Source organism: Bufo bufo, chromosome 5 (genome assembly GCF_905171765.1).
Source record: "Bufo bufo chromosome 5, aBufBuf1.1, whole genome shotgun sequence".
Taxonomy (NCBI): domain Eukaryota; kingdom Metazoa; phylum Chordata; class Amphibia; order Anura; family Bufonidae; genus Bufo; species Bufo bufo.
Genome location: NC_053393.1, coordinates 205,066,896 through 205,084,850, shown reverse-complemented (window position 1 = coordinate 205,084,850; position 17,955 = coordinate 205,066,896). Strand labels below are relative to the sequence as shown.

Genomic DNA, 17,955 nt, shown 5'->3' with positions numbered 1-17,955 from the left:
AGTTCCACACACGCATGATTTTTCGGCACAAATTAGACTGCAAATTTTGGTTCAAATCCAAAGCAAGGTGACGATCCACACCAGAGGTAGGTGAAGATCCACACCAGAAATTGAAAATATTTATGTTGGCAAATTGCACAGCATGTGAACGAGATTTGTTAAAATCTTACCCACATGCATGGTATCATAATCTGCTGTTAATTTTACCTGCACAAATCCCCAGGGAAATCCACAGAATTTACAACCCATGGGGAACTACCTTAACCAATAGTTTAGGGGACATTTTTATGAAGTGGTTGGTAGGCGGAAAATTTCCATGAGGTGCAGGGCTCATTACAATACAAACATTACTATCCAAACAAGCCATGTTTCACAATATGAAGCACACAAACCAATTCCGAACACTTGATAAATTAATATGGTGGATCACTTTTCTTAACTTACAGGCCTTGTCCTTTAGGAAGACCAAGAACGTCATAAGCATCATCAATAGACATACTTGGAGGTTTTTTCTCCACTTCTTTTTTCCATGCATCCAAAGTGTCTTTCAAAAGTTTCACCTGAAAATAAAAAACTACTAGTAATATTGTAGAGATACAATTTTCATACAAACAACAAAAAAAGAATAAGTAAAAAGAAAAAAAGTCTTTGGCTTACAGGATCCTTGATGGGCCAATCTGGAAATCGGAGTGTGTCACAGAAATGTTTCAGGTAGTAGATATTACAGAACAGCTCATTCTCCAGTTGGGGATAATTGATGACTGGGATGGGGCAATATTGGTAAAGTGCTCTGGTGTTACTCTGTAGTCGAGGGCTGAAATCAGCTAGGTGGGCAGCAATTTTCTCAATCATGAGACGCCTGAAATTCATCAACAATTAAAAAGTATCAGCAGAAAGAGATAATACAAAAGAAACTACAATGAGAGAGAAAACAAACATATTAGGGTACTTTCACACTAGCGTTTTTCTTTTCCGGCACAGAGTTCCGTCATAGGGGCTCAATACTGGAAAAGAACTGATCAGTTTTATACCCATGCATTCTGAATGGAGAGAAATCAGTTCAGGATGCATCAGGATGTCTTCAGTTCAGTCACTGAAAAGCGTTTTTGGACGGAGTACATACCGCAGCATGCTGGATCCGTTCTGGATCCGTTCTTGCAATGCCTTTGTAAGACGGATCCGCATCCGGATCCTTCTACAAATGCTGTCCGTTTGCATGCAGCCGGATCACTCTGCCGCAAGTGTGAAAGTAGCCTTACATATTCAACACCTTAAAGCGCACCTGAGTTAAAAAAAAAAAAAAAAAAAGAAGTCTGCATAATGGCTGTGCTTTTTTGTACTAAAACAGGAGGGTAGCACGGAAGCACTGAAAAACTATAAGAAAAAACAAATAAAAGCGGCCAAACTAGAGACAGAGATTAATTGCCAAACAGAGTAAAACTAACCCTAAAATGTTCTTCAATTATATAAATGTTAAAAAGTATAAATCTGAAGGTGTCGGCCCTTTAAAAAGTCGCAAAGAGTGACGAGGAGAAAGCTGTTAAAATTGGATTTTTTGTACTCACCGTAAAATCCTTTTCTCGTAGTAGGCATTGGGGGACACAGCACCATGGTATATGTCCAACTACCACTAGGAGGCTACACTAGACATAAAAAGTGTTGGCTCCTCCCCGTTGGGCTATACCCTCTCCACAGACACTAGGCAGCTCAGTTTGTACCAAAAGCAGTAGGAGAGAGAAGAAAGGCAAGGAACCAACAACTCCCGTACCGGGAAAGATCAAGAGACCAGCCCGGAGAAGCTGAAGTAAAACAACATAGGGAGGGATCTGTGTCCCCCAATGCCTACTACGAGAAAAGGATTTTACGGTGAGTACAAAAAATCCAATTTTCTCGTGCATGGCATTGGGGGACACAGCACCATGGGACGTCCCAAAGCAGTCCCCGAGGGTGGGAAGAACAACCATGCCACCTGTGGGTATACAGGTGCGGGAGAGCCATGTGACCCAACAGGAGAAAAGCACGGAATAGGCAGGAAGCCTCATAACAAGGGAGAAACTCCAAGGAGGCCACAGTGACGACTGTCAGCACCCCAGGACAAATGCCTGGGAGAAGGTCCCAAATGCAAGAAGAAGGCAAAGGAACACCCAGCTCAGCCGAAGGCTGGAGGGTAAGTAGGACAGCGTCGCGTATCGGATCTACCCAACATCCCAATTGCCTCAGGCGAAAGCACAGACACCCTGAGGAGAACCCCTGAAGGGCCAGGGGAGCAAGGGAAATTGGAATCACTGAAGGCCAAACGAGAGAGTGAAGCTTTAGCAAGGCTCACTTGTGAGTGGAGCGGGTCTCCTCTCACCTCAAAGCAGGTGAAAAAATTAAATCGCCCTATTGAAAGGAAAAAATCCTAAAGGCGCTAAGGGAAACCGCCAACCCCTGGAAGGGGAGGGGGTTGTAAGTAAAAACCAGGAAAGGAGAAAAGACAAGACCTGCATCCCCAACCAGGAGACGAGGAACGAGCCTCTGAAAACAAAATATCGCTGAGAAGCGCAAGACCGGAGAAACTCTGGCGAAACTAATTATCAGGGAAGAAGGGAACCAGATGCAAGCCCAGGAATCTCAGCAGGGGCACACTGGAGTGAGGGAAGCCATAGCAAGGCTCACATATGAAGGGAGCAGGACTCCCCCCACTGCAAAGCAGGTGATGAAGTTAAACGTCCTATTGGAAAGTGAAAACCCCCAAAGGCGCTAAGGGAAACCGCCAACCCTTGGAAAGGGAGGAGGTAGGAAGTAAGGGCCAGGTAAAAAGAAAAAAATAAGAGAAGACCTGCATCCCAAAATCAGGAGATGAGGAACGAGCCTCTAAAAAAAACAAAATATCGCTGAGAAGCGCAAGACCGGAGAAACTCCGGCCAAATGAAGTATCAGGGAGATGCAGGCCCAGGAAATCTCAGCAGGGACACACTGGACTGAGAGACATGGAAGGAGAAGGAAAGTACTCCCAACAGTCTAAGGAGGAAGGCTCTACAAACAGGAGGAAGTCCCTACCGAAGGAGACCATAAGGTGGAAATGCAAACCGTAGCACTAAACCACTCAATACAAGGTACTTGAAGTGGGAGGATGGGAAGACAGACATGAACCCCATGAGGTCCAAAAGGCTATTGGAACCCGCAAGGGGAACAATCAACCCAGGCCCCTCCCAAACAACGATAATCCTACAGAACCTGTGTGGTCAAATGAACGGGGACAGGGACTCCAGAAAGGAGTACCCGCAATGGGCTCACAAGGAACCGAACCACCAGAGGACAACAAAAACCAGAATATCCAAGAAAAAATGAAAAGAACCACCCTATGGGAAGGAATTGGCCATGGACAACTAGCCATTCAAAGAATAGTGGCTAGCAATCAGCATACATTGTCCCGGGGAGGGCAAATACAGCGGCTTGGGTTGTACCACTAAAACAACAGACGCCCATATGCATAAGGAATGGTGAAGTCGCTATAAAAGAAGCGGGAGTGACTACACGAAATGTAGAAACCAGCTGCGACCGACATACAGAAGGCTCCCAGGGGGAGAGAGTACCGGATGGGCGCAGACAATAGCAAGGTCCCGATGGACTGCCCTCTGTTAGATAGTTCAACTAAGCAGAGAATATAAGGGAACACCCGGACCCAGAAGGAACTACGGAACCCTGTCCAATGTCAGAGCAATCAGCAGAAAATTCACCTACCAGGCAGGTGTGTGACGCTCAGTGGTTCTGTCCCTGACTCATCAGGGAGGACGTCCAGCCAGGATATGTCGCTGACCCCAGGAGGATTCCGTGTGGCGGAGGACATCCAGTGATGGCCGAAAACTGCTGCAGCGGCCGGTGCTCAGCAAGCTATGTATCCCAACAAGGAGAAGATCCAGTGGAGATCACTGAACTCCACCAGGAATGGTCCGCCCTGTAATAGAAAACAACACGGTGCTCCTTTATAATATGGGGAACGCGGAGTGCAGCCAAAAGTAGTATTTGATAGGGATGACAATAGCAACCCTACCACAAAAACCAACAACCACCAGGCCATGGTGTAGGGAGCGTGGTTGTATGTGGACCACCCACCAGATCAGAACAGATCAGTCATATACTGGGTACACCAGAAGCAGTAATAGACCGACAAGGAGGAGGTTGAGCTGGCCCACCCCTGCCAGATATGGCTACCATGTTCGTGCTGAACCAGGATGGCCGAAAAGGGAAGAAACCAACATCCGCAGCACAGATTAGAGCCCGGGGAAGGAAGCACCCAGTAATACAGAAACTGTATGGGCCACAGATTGCACCATAGGGCCCAGCACGTGGGGACTAAAAATACACACCCAAAACCGAGGTAAAGTGGCTGCATGTTGCACACTAAGGAGGGTGGAAACAAAGCCACAGCATCCAGGAATGCGACCGCATTTGGAGGGTAAAGGTCCTCTGGGTACAGAATCTGGAGATGGCAGAGGTACTAGGTCTAAGATTAGAGCGATGTGGCCACATGGAGCACCCTAGGACCAGAGAAGTGCAACGGCTGCCACGTTAGCTATGGCACCTATATTTCGCTCGGGAAAAATAGGGCCGCACGGTACCACAAGGAACGACAGGTGCACACCACAACTAGGTAAGTGCAATGGCAACTGAAGAATGACCTCTATTTCACCTAAAAGAGGGAAACAGGGCCGCATGTCACACCATAGAGCCCGACAGGTGTAACGGCTGCAGCATCAGAGGCGGTGCAGGAACTCACCTAAGAAGGGAGTAAGATGGCTGTTTGGTGCACACTAGATGAGGTTGCAGTGGCAACGGCACTACAAAGTGGCCTCAATATCTCGTCCAGTAAGGGAGAAATAGTGCCGCAAGGTACACCATAAGGCCAGACAGGAGCAACGGCAACAGCTCCTGGAGATAGAGAAGTTAAATAAAAATGAAGGGCACAAGGAGGCAGCCTGGTGCCCACTAGAACCAAACAGAGGCAATTGCACAGCAATTGAGAGTGGCCTCTAAATCTCGCCGAGAAGGGAGAAATAGTGCCGCACGGAACACAATAGAGCCCGCCAGGGATATTAGATACAGCATCAGGAGATGGTGTAGGGACTCTACCCATGAAGGGAGCAAGGTGGCTGGAAACAGACAGGTGCAATTGCTACGGCAATTGAAGGCGGCCTGTGTATTTCGCCCGGTAGGGGGAAATAGTGCCGCATGGAACATCTAACCAGTCAGCAGGAACTCTACCTGCGAAAGTAACAAGGCAGCTGGAAACAGACAGATGTAACCGCCACGGCATAGAAGCAGGCCTGTATTCTCTGGTACAGGCACTACAAAAGAACCTTTAGAGGCCGAGAAGGGGAGCCAACCCTACAAGTGGCGTTTGCCTGAAAGATCAGCTTGCCTAGAACATAGCCCCTGGATAGGGGAACCAGGAAGGTCTGTCGTGCACAGCCTACGAGGGCGTACATACTAGAGACACCGCGTAGGTGTCCCAGTTGCTAAGCACGGTGACGGCTGCCTTACCTGTGCGATAATTACCTGTGCAGGCAGGAGAGCGCCATCCGAAAGTCCACTAGAGGGGCACCAAATCTGGGTAGGGTAGGTACCACCATGCACGTTTGACTTAACCAAGCAGAGGGATTCTGCACAGTGGAAGACCGCCTGATGCTCTGTTCCGAGGGAATCGGTGCAGAGGTGTCCCCAGAGGCAACTGACAGAGAAGGCTTCGTCACCAGCCTCCGGCCTGTCCTGGGGGACCCGAGGATGCCGAGGAGGGGTGGAAGCTAGTTGAGACCACCCGAGGTTGGTCCATGGGCTACTCCTTGCGTGACCCAGTATCTGAGCGTGAGCGTGGCTCAGGGGGGGGAAGGAGACCGCAATTTGTAGGTAGCGCTCCAGTGACTCCGCCAGGGATTGGGTGAGTCAGGCAAGGTTCCCATGGAACGACATGGAGGAAGCCCACTCAGGGGGGACCTACACACAAAAGGGTGGGAGGGGGGACAAGGCGACCACGTGGAAACCTCTGAAGACAACGGACGCACGTAAATACGTGGCGATCCGATAGGGAGGCTGGGAGAGGAGGCCCCATAGAGCAGCAGGGCTGTCCTATCTGACCCCGGATGTCACGTCCCCCAAGAGGTGCTGCAGCAGCTATAGAGCAGTGGAAGGGCTGCAGGAGAATGCAGCAATAGAGAGGGGAGGGAAGGAAAAGAGCCTGTGGAGAAATTCAGCCAGAGGCTGCCTACCAGACCCCAGTAACTGTGCAGCGCACCCCAAGCTGGAGACCAGAAGATGGCGACCGGAGAGTGCAGGAGCCGACAGCCGGAGGAAGAAACGTCCCTCAGAGAGAGAGAAGGAACCTGGGGCTGGACTGGCAGGCAGGAGAGGCCCCTCCCAGGCTCCCCCCACGGAGGGGAGGTGACAGAGTAAGCCCGGGAAGGTCAGAAAGTGGGCGGGAAGTTGCGGCCTAGTAGGCCCGAAAAGCCGGGGACTAAATTAGTGGAGTGCGGCCCGAAAAACGGCCGCGATCGCGATAGTGCCCCAGAGAAGCCGCGACGAACGGCGGCCAGGTGGGGGGGAGAACAGAAGAAGAGACCCTCAGAGAGAGAAAAACGGAAGGCCAGGGGGCTTCTGAGGCCAGGATACAGCAGAGAGTTAAAAGTGACTGTTGGGGCCTGAACCTACAACCTGCTGTATCAGAGGTAAGGCACTATCAGAGGCAAAGGCACTTATCAGAGGCAAGGCTTATCAGAGGCAAGGCTCCCACACAGCAATGGAGCTGTATCAAATATGGGGGAAGGGGGGAGAGGAGGGAACGCACCCAGGCCCGGGAGGGAGGGAGACCCTAAACTAAAATACTCACCCTCAGACGTCTTCAGGCGCAGCAGTAACCACCCCCTCGGCGGACTCAACACGGGAACCGTGGGACTACCGGAATTCCACTGCGGAAGCAGATTTGGGGACTGGGTGGCTGCCAGGTACCTGAGTACGTGCCCGCAGGGGGGCAACTAAAGTGGAACACGATGGAGCCACCCCTGCCGCAGGCCGAAACCTGCAGAGAAAGAAAAAATGATTAAAGAAAAAAATAAAAAAGTAGCAGGATGACCTGCACAAAAAAGCAGGTCAGGTCTGGCTCCTATGGACACTAGAACAAAACTGGGCTGCCTAGTGTCTGTGGAGAGGGTATAGCCCAACGGGGAGGAGCCAACACTTTTTATGTCTAGTGTCGCCTCCTAGTGGTAGTTGGACATATACCATGGTGCTGTGTCCCCCAATGCCATGCACGAGAAATATTTTTTTCTCCAATGTATTCACTGAGGAAAATAAACTGTCAGATGACATGCAGAATGTAAAAATAAATTCCCCATTAAAAGTGTCCCGTCTGACCCAGAAAGAAGTACATCAGCGACTTAAAAAGATTAAAATAGACAAATCGCCAGGATCGGATGGCATACACCCCCATATCCTAAGGGAATTAAGTAATGTCATAGCCAGACCCTTATTTCTGATATTTGCGGACTCTATACTGACAGGGAATGTCCCACAGGATTGGCGCATGGCAAATGTGGTGCCAATTAATAAAAAAGGGTCCAAAAACAGAGCTTGGAAACTATAGGCTGGTAAGTTTAACATCTGTTGTGGGTAAACTGTTTGAAGGTTTTCTGAGAGATGCTATCTTAGAGCATCTCAACGGAAATAAGCAAATAACGCCATATCGGCATGGCTTCATGAGGGATCGGTCATGCCAAACTAATTTAATCAGTTTCTATGAGGAGGTAAGTTCTAGACTTGACAGCGGCGAATCAATGGATGTCGTATATCTGGACTTCTCCAAAGCATTTGACACTGTACCACATAAAAGGTTAGTATATAAAATGAGAATGCTCGGACTGGGAGAAAACGTCTGTATGTGGGTAAGTAACTGGCTCAATGATAGAAAACAGAGGGTGGTTATTAACGGTACACACTCAGATTGGGTGACTGTCACTAGGTGGGGTACCTCAGGGGTCAGTATTGGGCCCTATTCTCTTCAATATATTTATTAATGATCTTGTAAAAGGCTTGCATAGTAAAAGTATCAATTTTCGCAGATGACACTAAACTGTGTAAAGTAATTAACACTGAAGAGGACAGTATACTACTACAGAGGGATCTGGATAGATTGGAGGCTTGGGCAGATAAGTGGCAGATGAGGTTTAACATTGACAAATGTAAAGTAATGCTCATGCGAAGGAATAATGCAAGTCACCCGTACATACTAAATGGTAAAACACTCGGTAACACTGACATGGAAAAGGATCTAGGAATTTTAATAAACAGCAAACTAAGCTGCAAAAACCAGTGTCAGGCAGCTGCTACCAAGGCCAATAAGATAATGGGTTGCATCAAAAGGTGCATAGATGCCCGTGATAAGAACATAGTCCTATCACTTTACAAATCGCTAGTCAGACCACACATGGAGTACTGTGTACAGTTCTGGGCTCCTGTAAACAAGGCAGACATAGCAGAGCTGGAGAGGGTCCAGAGGAGGGCAACTAAAGTAATAACTGGAATGGGGCAACTACAGTACCCTGAAAGATTATCAAAACTAGGGTTATTCACTTTAGAAAAAAGATGACTGAGGGGAGATCTAATTAATATGTATAAATATATCAGGGGTCAGTACAGAGATCTCTCCCATCATCTATTTATCCCCAGGACTGTGACTGTGACGAGGGGACATCCTCTGCGTCTGGAGGAAAGAAGGTTTGTACACAAACATAGAAAAGGATTCTTTACGGTAAGAGCAGTGAGACTATGGAACTCTCTGCCTGAGTACAATAAAGGAATTCAAGAGGGGCCTGGATGTATTTCTGGAGTGTAATAATATTACAGGCTATAGCTACTAGAGAGGGGTCGTTGATCCAGGGAGTTATTCTGATTGCCTGATTGGAGTCGGGAAAATTGGCTTCTACCTCAGTTTTCTTTTTGCCTTCCTCTGGATCAACTTGCAGGATGACAGGCCGAACTGGATGGACAAATGTCTTTTTTTGGCCTTATGTACTATGTTACTATAACTGTGTCAGAAGCAGCGAGTGTCTCCTTTCTGTTAAAATCTGACAGACCTCACTTCCCACTTTGTTTGTTTTCTTCTAGGAACCTCAACAGCTGCTAATAAAGGGACAGATCATATTTAGACACAGTGGGGCTTCTCTGCTCTTCTATCAGGCTGAGGATCTTAGCTAGCTCTGACACGGCCCCACCTTCTGAGTCTCTGTTACCAGGGAGAGATCTTGCCTGACAACAGGCAGTAGACTACAAATTAGGTGGAAGTAAGTCCCAAGTGGCCATGACTTTACAGCTTTTTTTAGGTGGTTACAAGCATATTTTTTAAATGAAGTGATTAAGAAATTTGCTAGTCACACCATTCTCTATTAAACAAAATTAAATTGTGTGAAAGTACAGTGATTATTTAACACCTCAACCTTTGATATAAGAAAAGTACAGGTCCTAAATATCCTCTATTCCATTTGTCCAATGGTGTGCTATGCAACTGGAATGTAACTGTAAAACTATGGATAAGAATATGACTATTGAGCATTTTAAGTGATACATACCTCATTTCACTGCTCCAAATAGCTTCTGGAGTATCAAACTCTCCCAGAAAAATCTCAGAAAATTTTTCTGCCTCATAGTTTTCAAGATAGCACACCATAGCTTCAGGGAGAATGTGACCAAGGATGCTCCGATGAAAGATGTCTGTTCCTTTGTTCTGAAAGAGATAAATCATTAATCACCTGCGATTAAATATGGTTTTGTCATCCTCAGAGGCAGGGGACACCTTTGTGACAAAATATATTATATATCACTGCATGCATTTTGGGCTAAAAATTCTTTTTGTAATCGGATTTTAATAAAAATTCTAAGCAGTTTTCATTTTGCAGCATGTATTCAAAGATAGATCAAGCCGTAAGACTTTGTTCACTGTGAAATCCATCAGTCAGATGGTCTGACGGCTTGATCATCAGTGGCCCCTGTGATCTCCAGAAAGCTGACCAAAGCGGAATTATGAACAATTCGCATGTATAAGCTACACTTTGCTATGCAGTAAAAAAATAAAAAAAAGGTCTACTGTACTGTACTCATGGCATTATGTGAGTACAGTACAGGAGACCTGCAGTCAGGCAAAAACTCACAGCAAGTCGTTATGATGCTGTGAGTTCAGTTCAGAGGAGCAGTGTAAATACGCTCGGATGAAACTGGCCTTAAGGTGGTTTCACATTCAATGCTTTTCAGAGAAACGCTGCAGTCTTTGTGGCAATTTTCACACGCCAGAAGTGGGAGATTTAACAAGAAAGGGAAATATAAACAATCGAGTTCTAGTTCTCTAACCATCCTCCATCCAGAAGTAGATTTTGCTGGATCTACTTATGGATTTTGCTAAAAAACAACAAAACTAAGACTGTATATGAAACCACCCTTATTGTAATAAAACCTGGTTAAAATATCCACTTGAGGCTAAAACCATGTACAGCAGATAACAAGAGGCTCAGTAAACACTACTACGGTATGAGAACAGTTTCTTTAGCATATCTTGTGTGTGTTTAACTACGGTGTTGAGTATTTCCAAACAGCGTGCATACCTCTTCTGATCTGAAAGCCTGTTTAGTATGAGTGTACTTGAGAAATCTAAGAATAAAAGGAAATGAAAAGGCATATTTTACAATTATATACTGCTTTGCATACTGTGGCTTTAAATACATATAAAGATATATTATTGATAGCAGATCCTGAAAAGAATGGTTACCTTCCCAATACTTTTTTTTTCTAACAACTAAATACTAGCTAACTTTACATGGCCTGATGTAGCAAGCGATTGTCGGGAAGGAAGTGTTCCTTCCTGATAATTGTCTGCTCATCAGTGGAGGAGACCGCTGCATGATTTCCTCCACAGAATAGGAAGGAGCAATCGCTAATGCACCCGCATACAGAAGCATTGTTTGCTGGCAGCAGAATTTTGTTAAGACAGGATGATCTGTTGTCGGCAAAAGATGACTTAGGTGTCAGCACTAGTGTTAAGCGAAGTGAACTTCGGATGCTTCACCCGAAGTCGCTTCGTACTACTGTATGGAGATTAATCTCCGTACGATATTAGAATGTATGGGCTCCGATGAGCCGAAGTTAGTTATCCACGAAGTCGATAACTTCAGTATTATTTCGAAGTTTTGAACGAAGCGACTATACAATGCTTGTTAGCAATAATCTGCCAAAAATCAGGCAATGTAAAGGGACATAACTGATGAGGTGAATTGCCTAATAGTAAAAAAAATTATATAGAAAAATAAAGAAAATAGACATACAGCTAAATTAAAGATTAAAGTGGTTGTCTGAACCCTGATGAAGAATTGGTACGATGTGAGAGTATAAAAATAACAAAAAAAAACAAGCAAAAAAAAAAAACACCTGCTCTAATTGTCCCCGCTGCTTCTGGTCCCTGCCTGGCTGGAAGTGTGACGAGCCGACTCCCCACACATCACCACAGCCAGCCAATCAGTGGACTTAGTGGTGATGTTCGCAGGCATGACATGTGACCACTGAGGCCATTGACTGGGTGGCAGTGGTGACTTGTGGGAAGTAGGCATGTCACAATTCAAACCAGAAGTGGCAGGACCGGAGACTCACAGGAACCAGGATGACACGAGCAGGCGAGTGTTTTCTTTTTACTTACATGCCATGCCTGGCATCAACCAGTTTTTGTTTTTTTCAGGGCCAGGCAACCATTTCAATCACAACTGTGAATTTTCAATACAAAGACCCTGGGCATAATCATAAGGAAGAAACTGCTGTTGATGTATCCTCTCTTCATTAACTTCTTACCTGGCTATGGGAAGCACGTTGGACCCAGTATACATCATTATAAAGAAGAATACTCCAGTGAGATAGAAACGAGGCAGCTGTGGGTTGTCTTGCATGATGTGATAGAGCAATATGGAAACCTTCTCTACCAGGATGGGGTCAAACGTCAGCAAAAGCTGGGGAATGAAATGGAAACACAACTGCTTCAGCTAAAGCAAATAACTCACAGCAGATGCGGAGAGGAAAAGTTTCAATGGACTAAGAAAAAAAATGTTTAGAGCCGGTGATTATTTCTAAACCTTTTTTTTCATGTTTAGCATTTCATGTTTTGAGTAATGAAGGAAAGAGGAAGATGGGGTGAATTCAGCAAAACAAGTCTGGTCATCAAATAATGAAGTGTTACTGACCTGTGTGATGTGAGGAAGGCAAGTGTTATCTGACACCAATCTCTTTATTTTAGGCAGTGGTCTGATAATGGCATTGTCTTGGTCCCTTAAGAACAAATAAATCAACAACACATTAATCATGTATTACTACAACTAATTATGCAGCACTATACAATGTTTTATAGGTACAATGGCTTACTCCGATAGTCAGATATTACCATTCACTGCCAGAGCACAGTGACTGTAATGGGACCCTGAGGAGGTCTGGCTGGGTTCCAAGGTGAGTGGCAGGATTTGGCCGGACAAAAACTAGTGCAAGCCCTCATGCTGGAGACTGGCTGGGTCCCCGCCTGATCTCATTATAGTCAACTGTGAATGGCAGTGCACCGGCCATAACCAGCTATGCCAGATACAATGAACTAGAGCAGGTTGTTCTTCTGCCAGAACAGCCTGCCAGATTCTCTTAGCACATACGTGAAAATAGCCCAAATAAACTAGTGACAAGACCCTTAGCAAAACGCTAGGTCACTTTCTTTATTTGACCAAGCAGTTTTGTTAAAATCCTGTATTGTACAGCTCTAGCACTGGAGCTGTACGACATACAGCATGAGCCAATGAGGTCCCATATTTTTCCCTTCAGCAATCAGCAATGGGGGGGTGGGTATTGGGTCGCCTTGAATATTGCGGAGGATCAATCACAGGAACACTTGAAATGTCTTTGCTTTGGGGATAATGCCAAGCAGGAGCAGGAGTAAAGAAAGACTTGCTCCAACACAACAGAAATCATCGTGTCAATTATCCACCTCAATAAATGTAGGACAGATAAAATATAAATGTATTTCAAGAAAGATATCCAGATCCTTATCAAAGAAACAAATTAAGCAACAAAAACCTGTAGGAGAGAAGTTCATGTTATCACACTTCCACTATGAATACTATACTACAAGTTGTATTTTAGAGGAATTGGAAAAAATGAATGCAAATATAAAAAAGTGACTTACCTGCTGGGAAAGTACCCACACATGGTTATAAGCATATTTAAGATAAGAGTGGCCAAATCAGTTTCATTCAGGACAGCTTGTCCACTTGCTAGCAGACACCATTTTAGTTGTGGGATGACCTGCAGAGGGCGCCAACCATCCATACCCTGGGCCCAGCAGCGAGTTTTGGGGCTTAACACTCCTTTGGCCCAGAATTCTTGCATCTGCCAAAATAACAGTAGCATTCAGATTTGATCAAATACCAGAGTGTAGTCTATGAAAGATTACGCAAGAGGGAGGCTAGGCACAATTAGTTACTAAGCATTTAGAGTCATGGACAGTTTTAGCTGAAAGAAAATAAAGAGAAATGTTATTAAACTTATAGAACAGGTGCACACCTACCTCCACAAAGCTGTACGGACCACTCCTTTCCTTGTCAGCATTGCCAAAATACCATTCCTTCTCACTCTCCCTCTTCATATCAGGAGATGCTTCAATAACATTACTCTAGTAAAGTAATACAAGACACAATTATCTGACTTTCATATCTTACTTAACATTGCTATGCAATCCTTTCTTCAAAAAAAATATAAAATTTTATATATCTATCCAATCTTCTTAATGATGTGTAACTTACCTGAAGTGGAACCGTGGCTCTGCTAGTGTGAAGATGCGCTAAGGTAAGAAGATCAACCAGGATCCTAACTCCATTGGAGTCCATTACATCTTTCACATTTTTCTAGAATAATAATTCAGAAATCATTTGCAAACCATGTATTACCAATTGTAATTTACTCAATGGTGGGATTATAAATTGCCAGGCTGTGGAAGTTACTGAGAAGGCAGACAAATTGCTCCTACCTTATTAAGAATCAGCTTGTTTAAAAATAAGATGAGCCTGTCCCTTTCCAGTCTGTCAGTGCACTGAAAACAAGCAAAATAAATAAATAAATAAATCAAACCCCAGTGAAAAGACTGCTAACATAGAGTCTGCACTCCTTAGGGTGCATTCACATGACCGTATAAATGGATCTGCATCCGTTCCGCAATTTAGCAGAATGGGTGCGGACCCATTCATTTCAATGGGGCCGCAAAAGATGCGGACAGCACACCGTGTGCTGTCCGCATCCGTTGTTCCATTCCGCAGCCTTGCAAAAAAATATGGAGCATGTCCTATTCTTGTCCGCGGTTGCAGACAAGAATAGGCATTCTCTATATAGCGCCGGCCATGTGCGATCCACAAAATGCGGAACTCACACAGCCGGTATCTGTGTTTTGCAGATCCACAATTTGCGGACCGCAAAACACTTACGGTTGTGTGAATGCACATTTAGGCATTAGTCCAGGGTTCCGCTCTATGATTCCAGAAATCCTGGCAAGGGAAAATTCTGGGCTCCAAAGAACTGAACCTCCAGACTTTACCCATGCTATATATTTAAAGGGGTTGTGCCAGGTTTTTATAAGTTATCCCCTATCCTATGGATAGGGCATAACTAGCCAAGATATCTAGTTATCCCCTATCCTGGAGACAGCAGAGCACTGTATTCAGCTGTCAGTGCTCTCATAGAGAATAAAGTCACGCATGAGTGACTTGCTGCTGCATCAGAACAGGGGAATGGGACCCCCACTGTTGTGATGAGTAGAGGTTCCAGGGATTCAACCTCCAGCGATCAGCACATCCCTGGCACATCCCCTTTAAATTAATTGCATGTTGTATCAATCTTGTAAAGTGTTCTACTGGGAATGTATCCAAGCCAGTTTCTTGCTCCTGTTGACCAATGTGTATGTAAGATGATCATATTCTCTGCCATTTACTATATTTCCTGTTAGGCAAATCTTCTGTATTATCCGCATAAAGGTCCTGTCCATAAGATAGCCGCTGATAGAGGGTCATGTGACCAGACATCACTCAGCTTCTTCCATTCTGACACACTGGACCTGCAATAACACCCAACAGAGAAAGTGCAAATGGCAGGTCCAGTGTATTTGAATGGAGGAGACATCACTTGGAGGTGGCGTGTCTGGTCATACGACCTCCTGAAAACAGAATAGAACATGTTCCATTTTTTTACATAAAAAAAGAAAAGAAACTGGCATCTGAATAACCTCACAGACTACCACTGTTCTTAAAACAAACGTGTGACAGCCATAAAAAAAAGTTCTGTGTTTCACTATCATGTGAATGTAGTCTTATTATCTATCCACAGGATAGGTGTTAGCTGGGGGTCCTACCGCTGGGACATTCACTGATCCTGAGAACGGGGGTCCTGTTCCCCTATCCTGATGGAGTGGCAGGGTGAGTATGTGCCCTGCTGCTCCATTAATTTTGCATTGAACTGCCATAATAACAGATTTCTGCCATTGCCATAGAGAAATAATGGAGTGGCTGGGCACGTGTGTAGCCTGCCACTTCATCAGAATGGGGGAATGGGACCCATGTTCTTGGGTTCAGTGGAGCGTCTCAGCAGATGGACCCAGCGATCAGATAGTTATCCCCAATTATGGGGATAAAGGATAACCTGAAAACTTAACTCAACCCCTTTAATAATACAGATGTAGCAGGGTTAACACACAAACTCTTAACTCAAACTTCTAGTTATCTTGAAACAAACAACGTTAAAAAGCAATTGAAGGTGTTTGCTTAACGCATTTAGTTTAGATAACACGCCTCATAAAGCATGTGTGTTAACTCTACTACATCTGAAATTTAAAAAAAATTTACAAATCAACATTTTTAAAAATTTTGGTGGACAGCATGGTAATACTCCAGTTATTCTTATCGGATCTATTGCATATAGTACATTTAAATAAGATACCCTCTCAAGCATTCCAATAATGTACTTTGTATCTGTGAATGGCCCTATTTCTTCATGGCACCTGCCATACACAATTGCCAGGGCTTGTAAACATAAGCACTTCATGTTCACTTTTGGAGTGAGGAGGAATCGATGGTAAAGTTCATTGAAGAAATCATACCTATACAATAAAAAACATAAGGAAATGATCTTGATGACTGAAGTAACCTAAATCCAAACAAAACGTCAAAAGAAATGGGTCCTTACGATTGTTTTATAACACTGTTATCCTCATTATCATCCTCCTCCAACAGCAATCGTAGGTAGTAGTCTCCTATTTTTATCTCATCAGCCAGACATTCATATTTTACCTTGAAAAACAAAAAAGGCAGAATATACGGTATGCAATTCCACACAAGAAGACAGAGAATACAACTTCTGATGCTCTGCAGACTTTAGTGCACACTGATCTCTATATGCAACACATATAAATTGTACTTCCCTCTTAGGCCCCTTTCACACGGGCGAGTATTCCGCGCGGATGGGATGCGTGAGGTGAACGCATTGCACCCGCACTGAATACCGACCCATTCATTTCTATGGGGCTGTTCACATGAGCGGTGATTTTCAAGCATCACTTGTGCGTTGCGTGAAAATCGCAGCATGCTCTATATTCTGCGTTTTTCACGCAACGCAGGCCCCATAGAAGTAAATGGGGTTGCGTGAAAACCGCAAGCATCCGCAAGCAAGTGCGGATGCGGTGCGATTTTCACGCACGGTTGCTAGGAGACTATCGGGATGGAGACCCGATCATTATTATTTTCCCTTATAACATGGTTATAAGGGAAAATAATATCATTCTGAATACAGAATGCATAGTAAAATAGCGCTGGAGGGGTTAATTAAAAAAAAATAATAATTTAACTCACCTTAATCCACTTGCTCACGCAGCCCGACATCTCCTTCTGTCTCCTTTGCTGAACAGGACCTGTGGTGACGTCACTCCGGTCATCACATGATCTTTTACCAATGTGATGGATCATGTGATGGATCATGTGATGGATCATGTGATGGATCATGTGATGGATCATGTGACGTCACCACAGGTCCTGTTCAGCAAAGGAGACAGAAGGAGATGCCGGGCTGCGCGAGCAAGTGGATTAAGGTGAGTTAAATTTTTTTTTATTTTATTTTAACCCCTCCAGCGCTATTTTACTATGCATTCTGTATTCAGAATGCTATTATTTTCCCTTATAACCATGTTATAAGGGAAAATAATACAATCTACAGAACACCGATCCCAGAAGTTCGGGTTTGGGTACCAAACTTGCGTGATTTTTCTCACGCGTGCAAAACGCATTACAATGTTTTGCACTCGCGCGGAAAAATCGCGGGTGTTCCCGTAACGCACCCGCACATTTTCCCGCAACGCCCGTCTGAAAGAGGCCTTAAAGTGAAGAGTTTGTATCTAACATTTAATCCAGCAAGCAACTGGACTCCAGTGACAGGGATACAGTGCATATGTTTTTGTTTAATGGAAGTCTATGGCAAATATCTTTTGCAGTATATCAGAAAGGATACATTTCTGATACATTTCTTGGAAGAAGACCCTAGGAGGGTTGCAGTGATACCTCAAACTCCTGATAATTCCATGATATCACTGTTGAGCTTCCCAGTTCCCGATCTACATTAAATGCTCTCATTTCAGCTTCCAGCGTGTCTCTTAACTCCTCCCTCGTTTTAAAGTTCCAGATCAAGTTTGATCGAGCATGATCCTGGTGAAATCTTCAAAAATACAAGCAATTCACGCATGAATTATTATTGTAGGGAACAATCTGTAGTCAACTATTCTTGCATTTTTGATTTGTGGCTGAGTTTGATATCATGTCTAATTCTGCAATTCAAATTCCTAGACTAAACAGGAGTATGAGTTAATATTTTTTTGTTAGCGATCAT

At 44.6% G+C, this 17,955-nt stretch overlaps 1 protein-coding gene across 1 annotated transcript in view; it reads right to left on the bottom strand.

Moving 5' to 3' along the window:
• Positions 1-17,955, bottom strand: part of DNAJC13 (DnaJ heat shock protein family (Hsp40) member C13) — a 242,223-nt gene that overhangs the window by 94,198 nt on the left and 130,070 nt on the right. The window contains exons 23-35 of the mRNA XM_040433922.1: positions 17,631-17,784; positions 16,267-16,370; positions 16,021-16,180; positions 14,066-14,128; positions 13,842-13,943; positions 13,607-13,711; positions 13,226-13,428; positions 12,246-12,330; positions 11,860-12,014; positions 10,626-10,671; positions 9,600-9,754; positions 658-859; positions 445-560 (exon numbers count right to left, since the gene is read on the bottom strand). Coding sequence (XP_040289856.1) covers positions 445-560; positions 658-859; positions 9,600-9,754; positions 10,626-10,671; positions 11,860-12,014; positions 12,246-12,330; positions 13,226-13,428; positions 13,607-13,711; positions 13,842-13,943; positions 14,066-14,128; positions 16,021-16,180; positions 16,267-16,370; positions 17,631-17,784 — 1,650 coding nt within the window. The remainder of the gene's footprint in view (positions 1-444; positions 561-657; positions 860-9,599; positions 9,755-10,625; positions 10,672-11,859; positions 12,015-12,245; positions 12,331-13,225; positions 13,429-13,606; positions 13,712-13,841; positions 13,944-14,065; positions 14,129-16,020; positions 16,181-16,266; positions 16,371-17,630; positions 17,785-17,955) is intronic.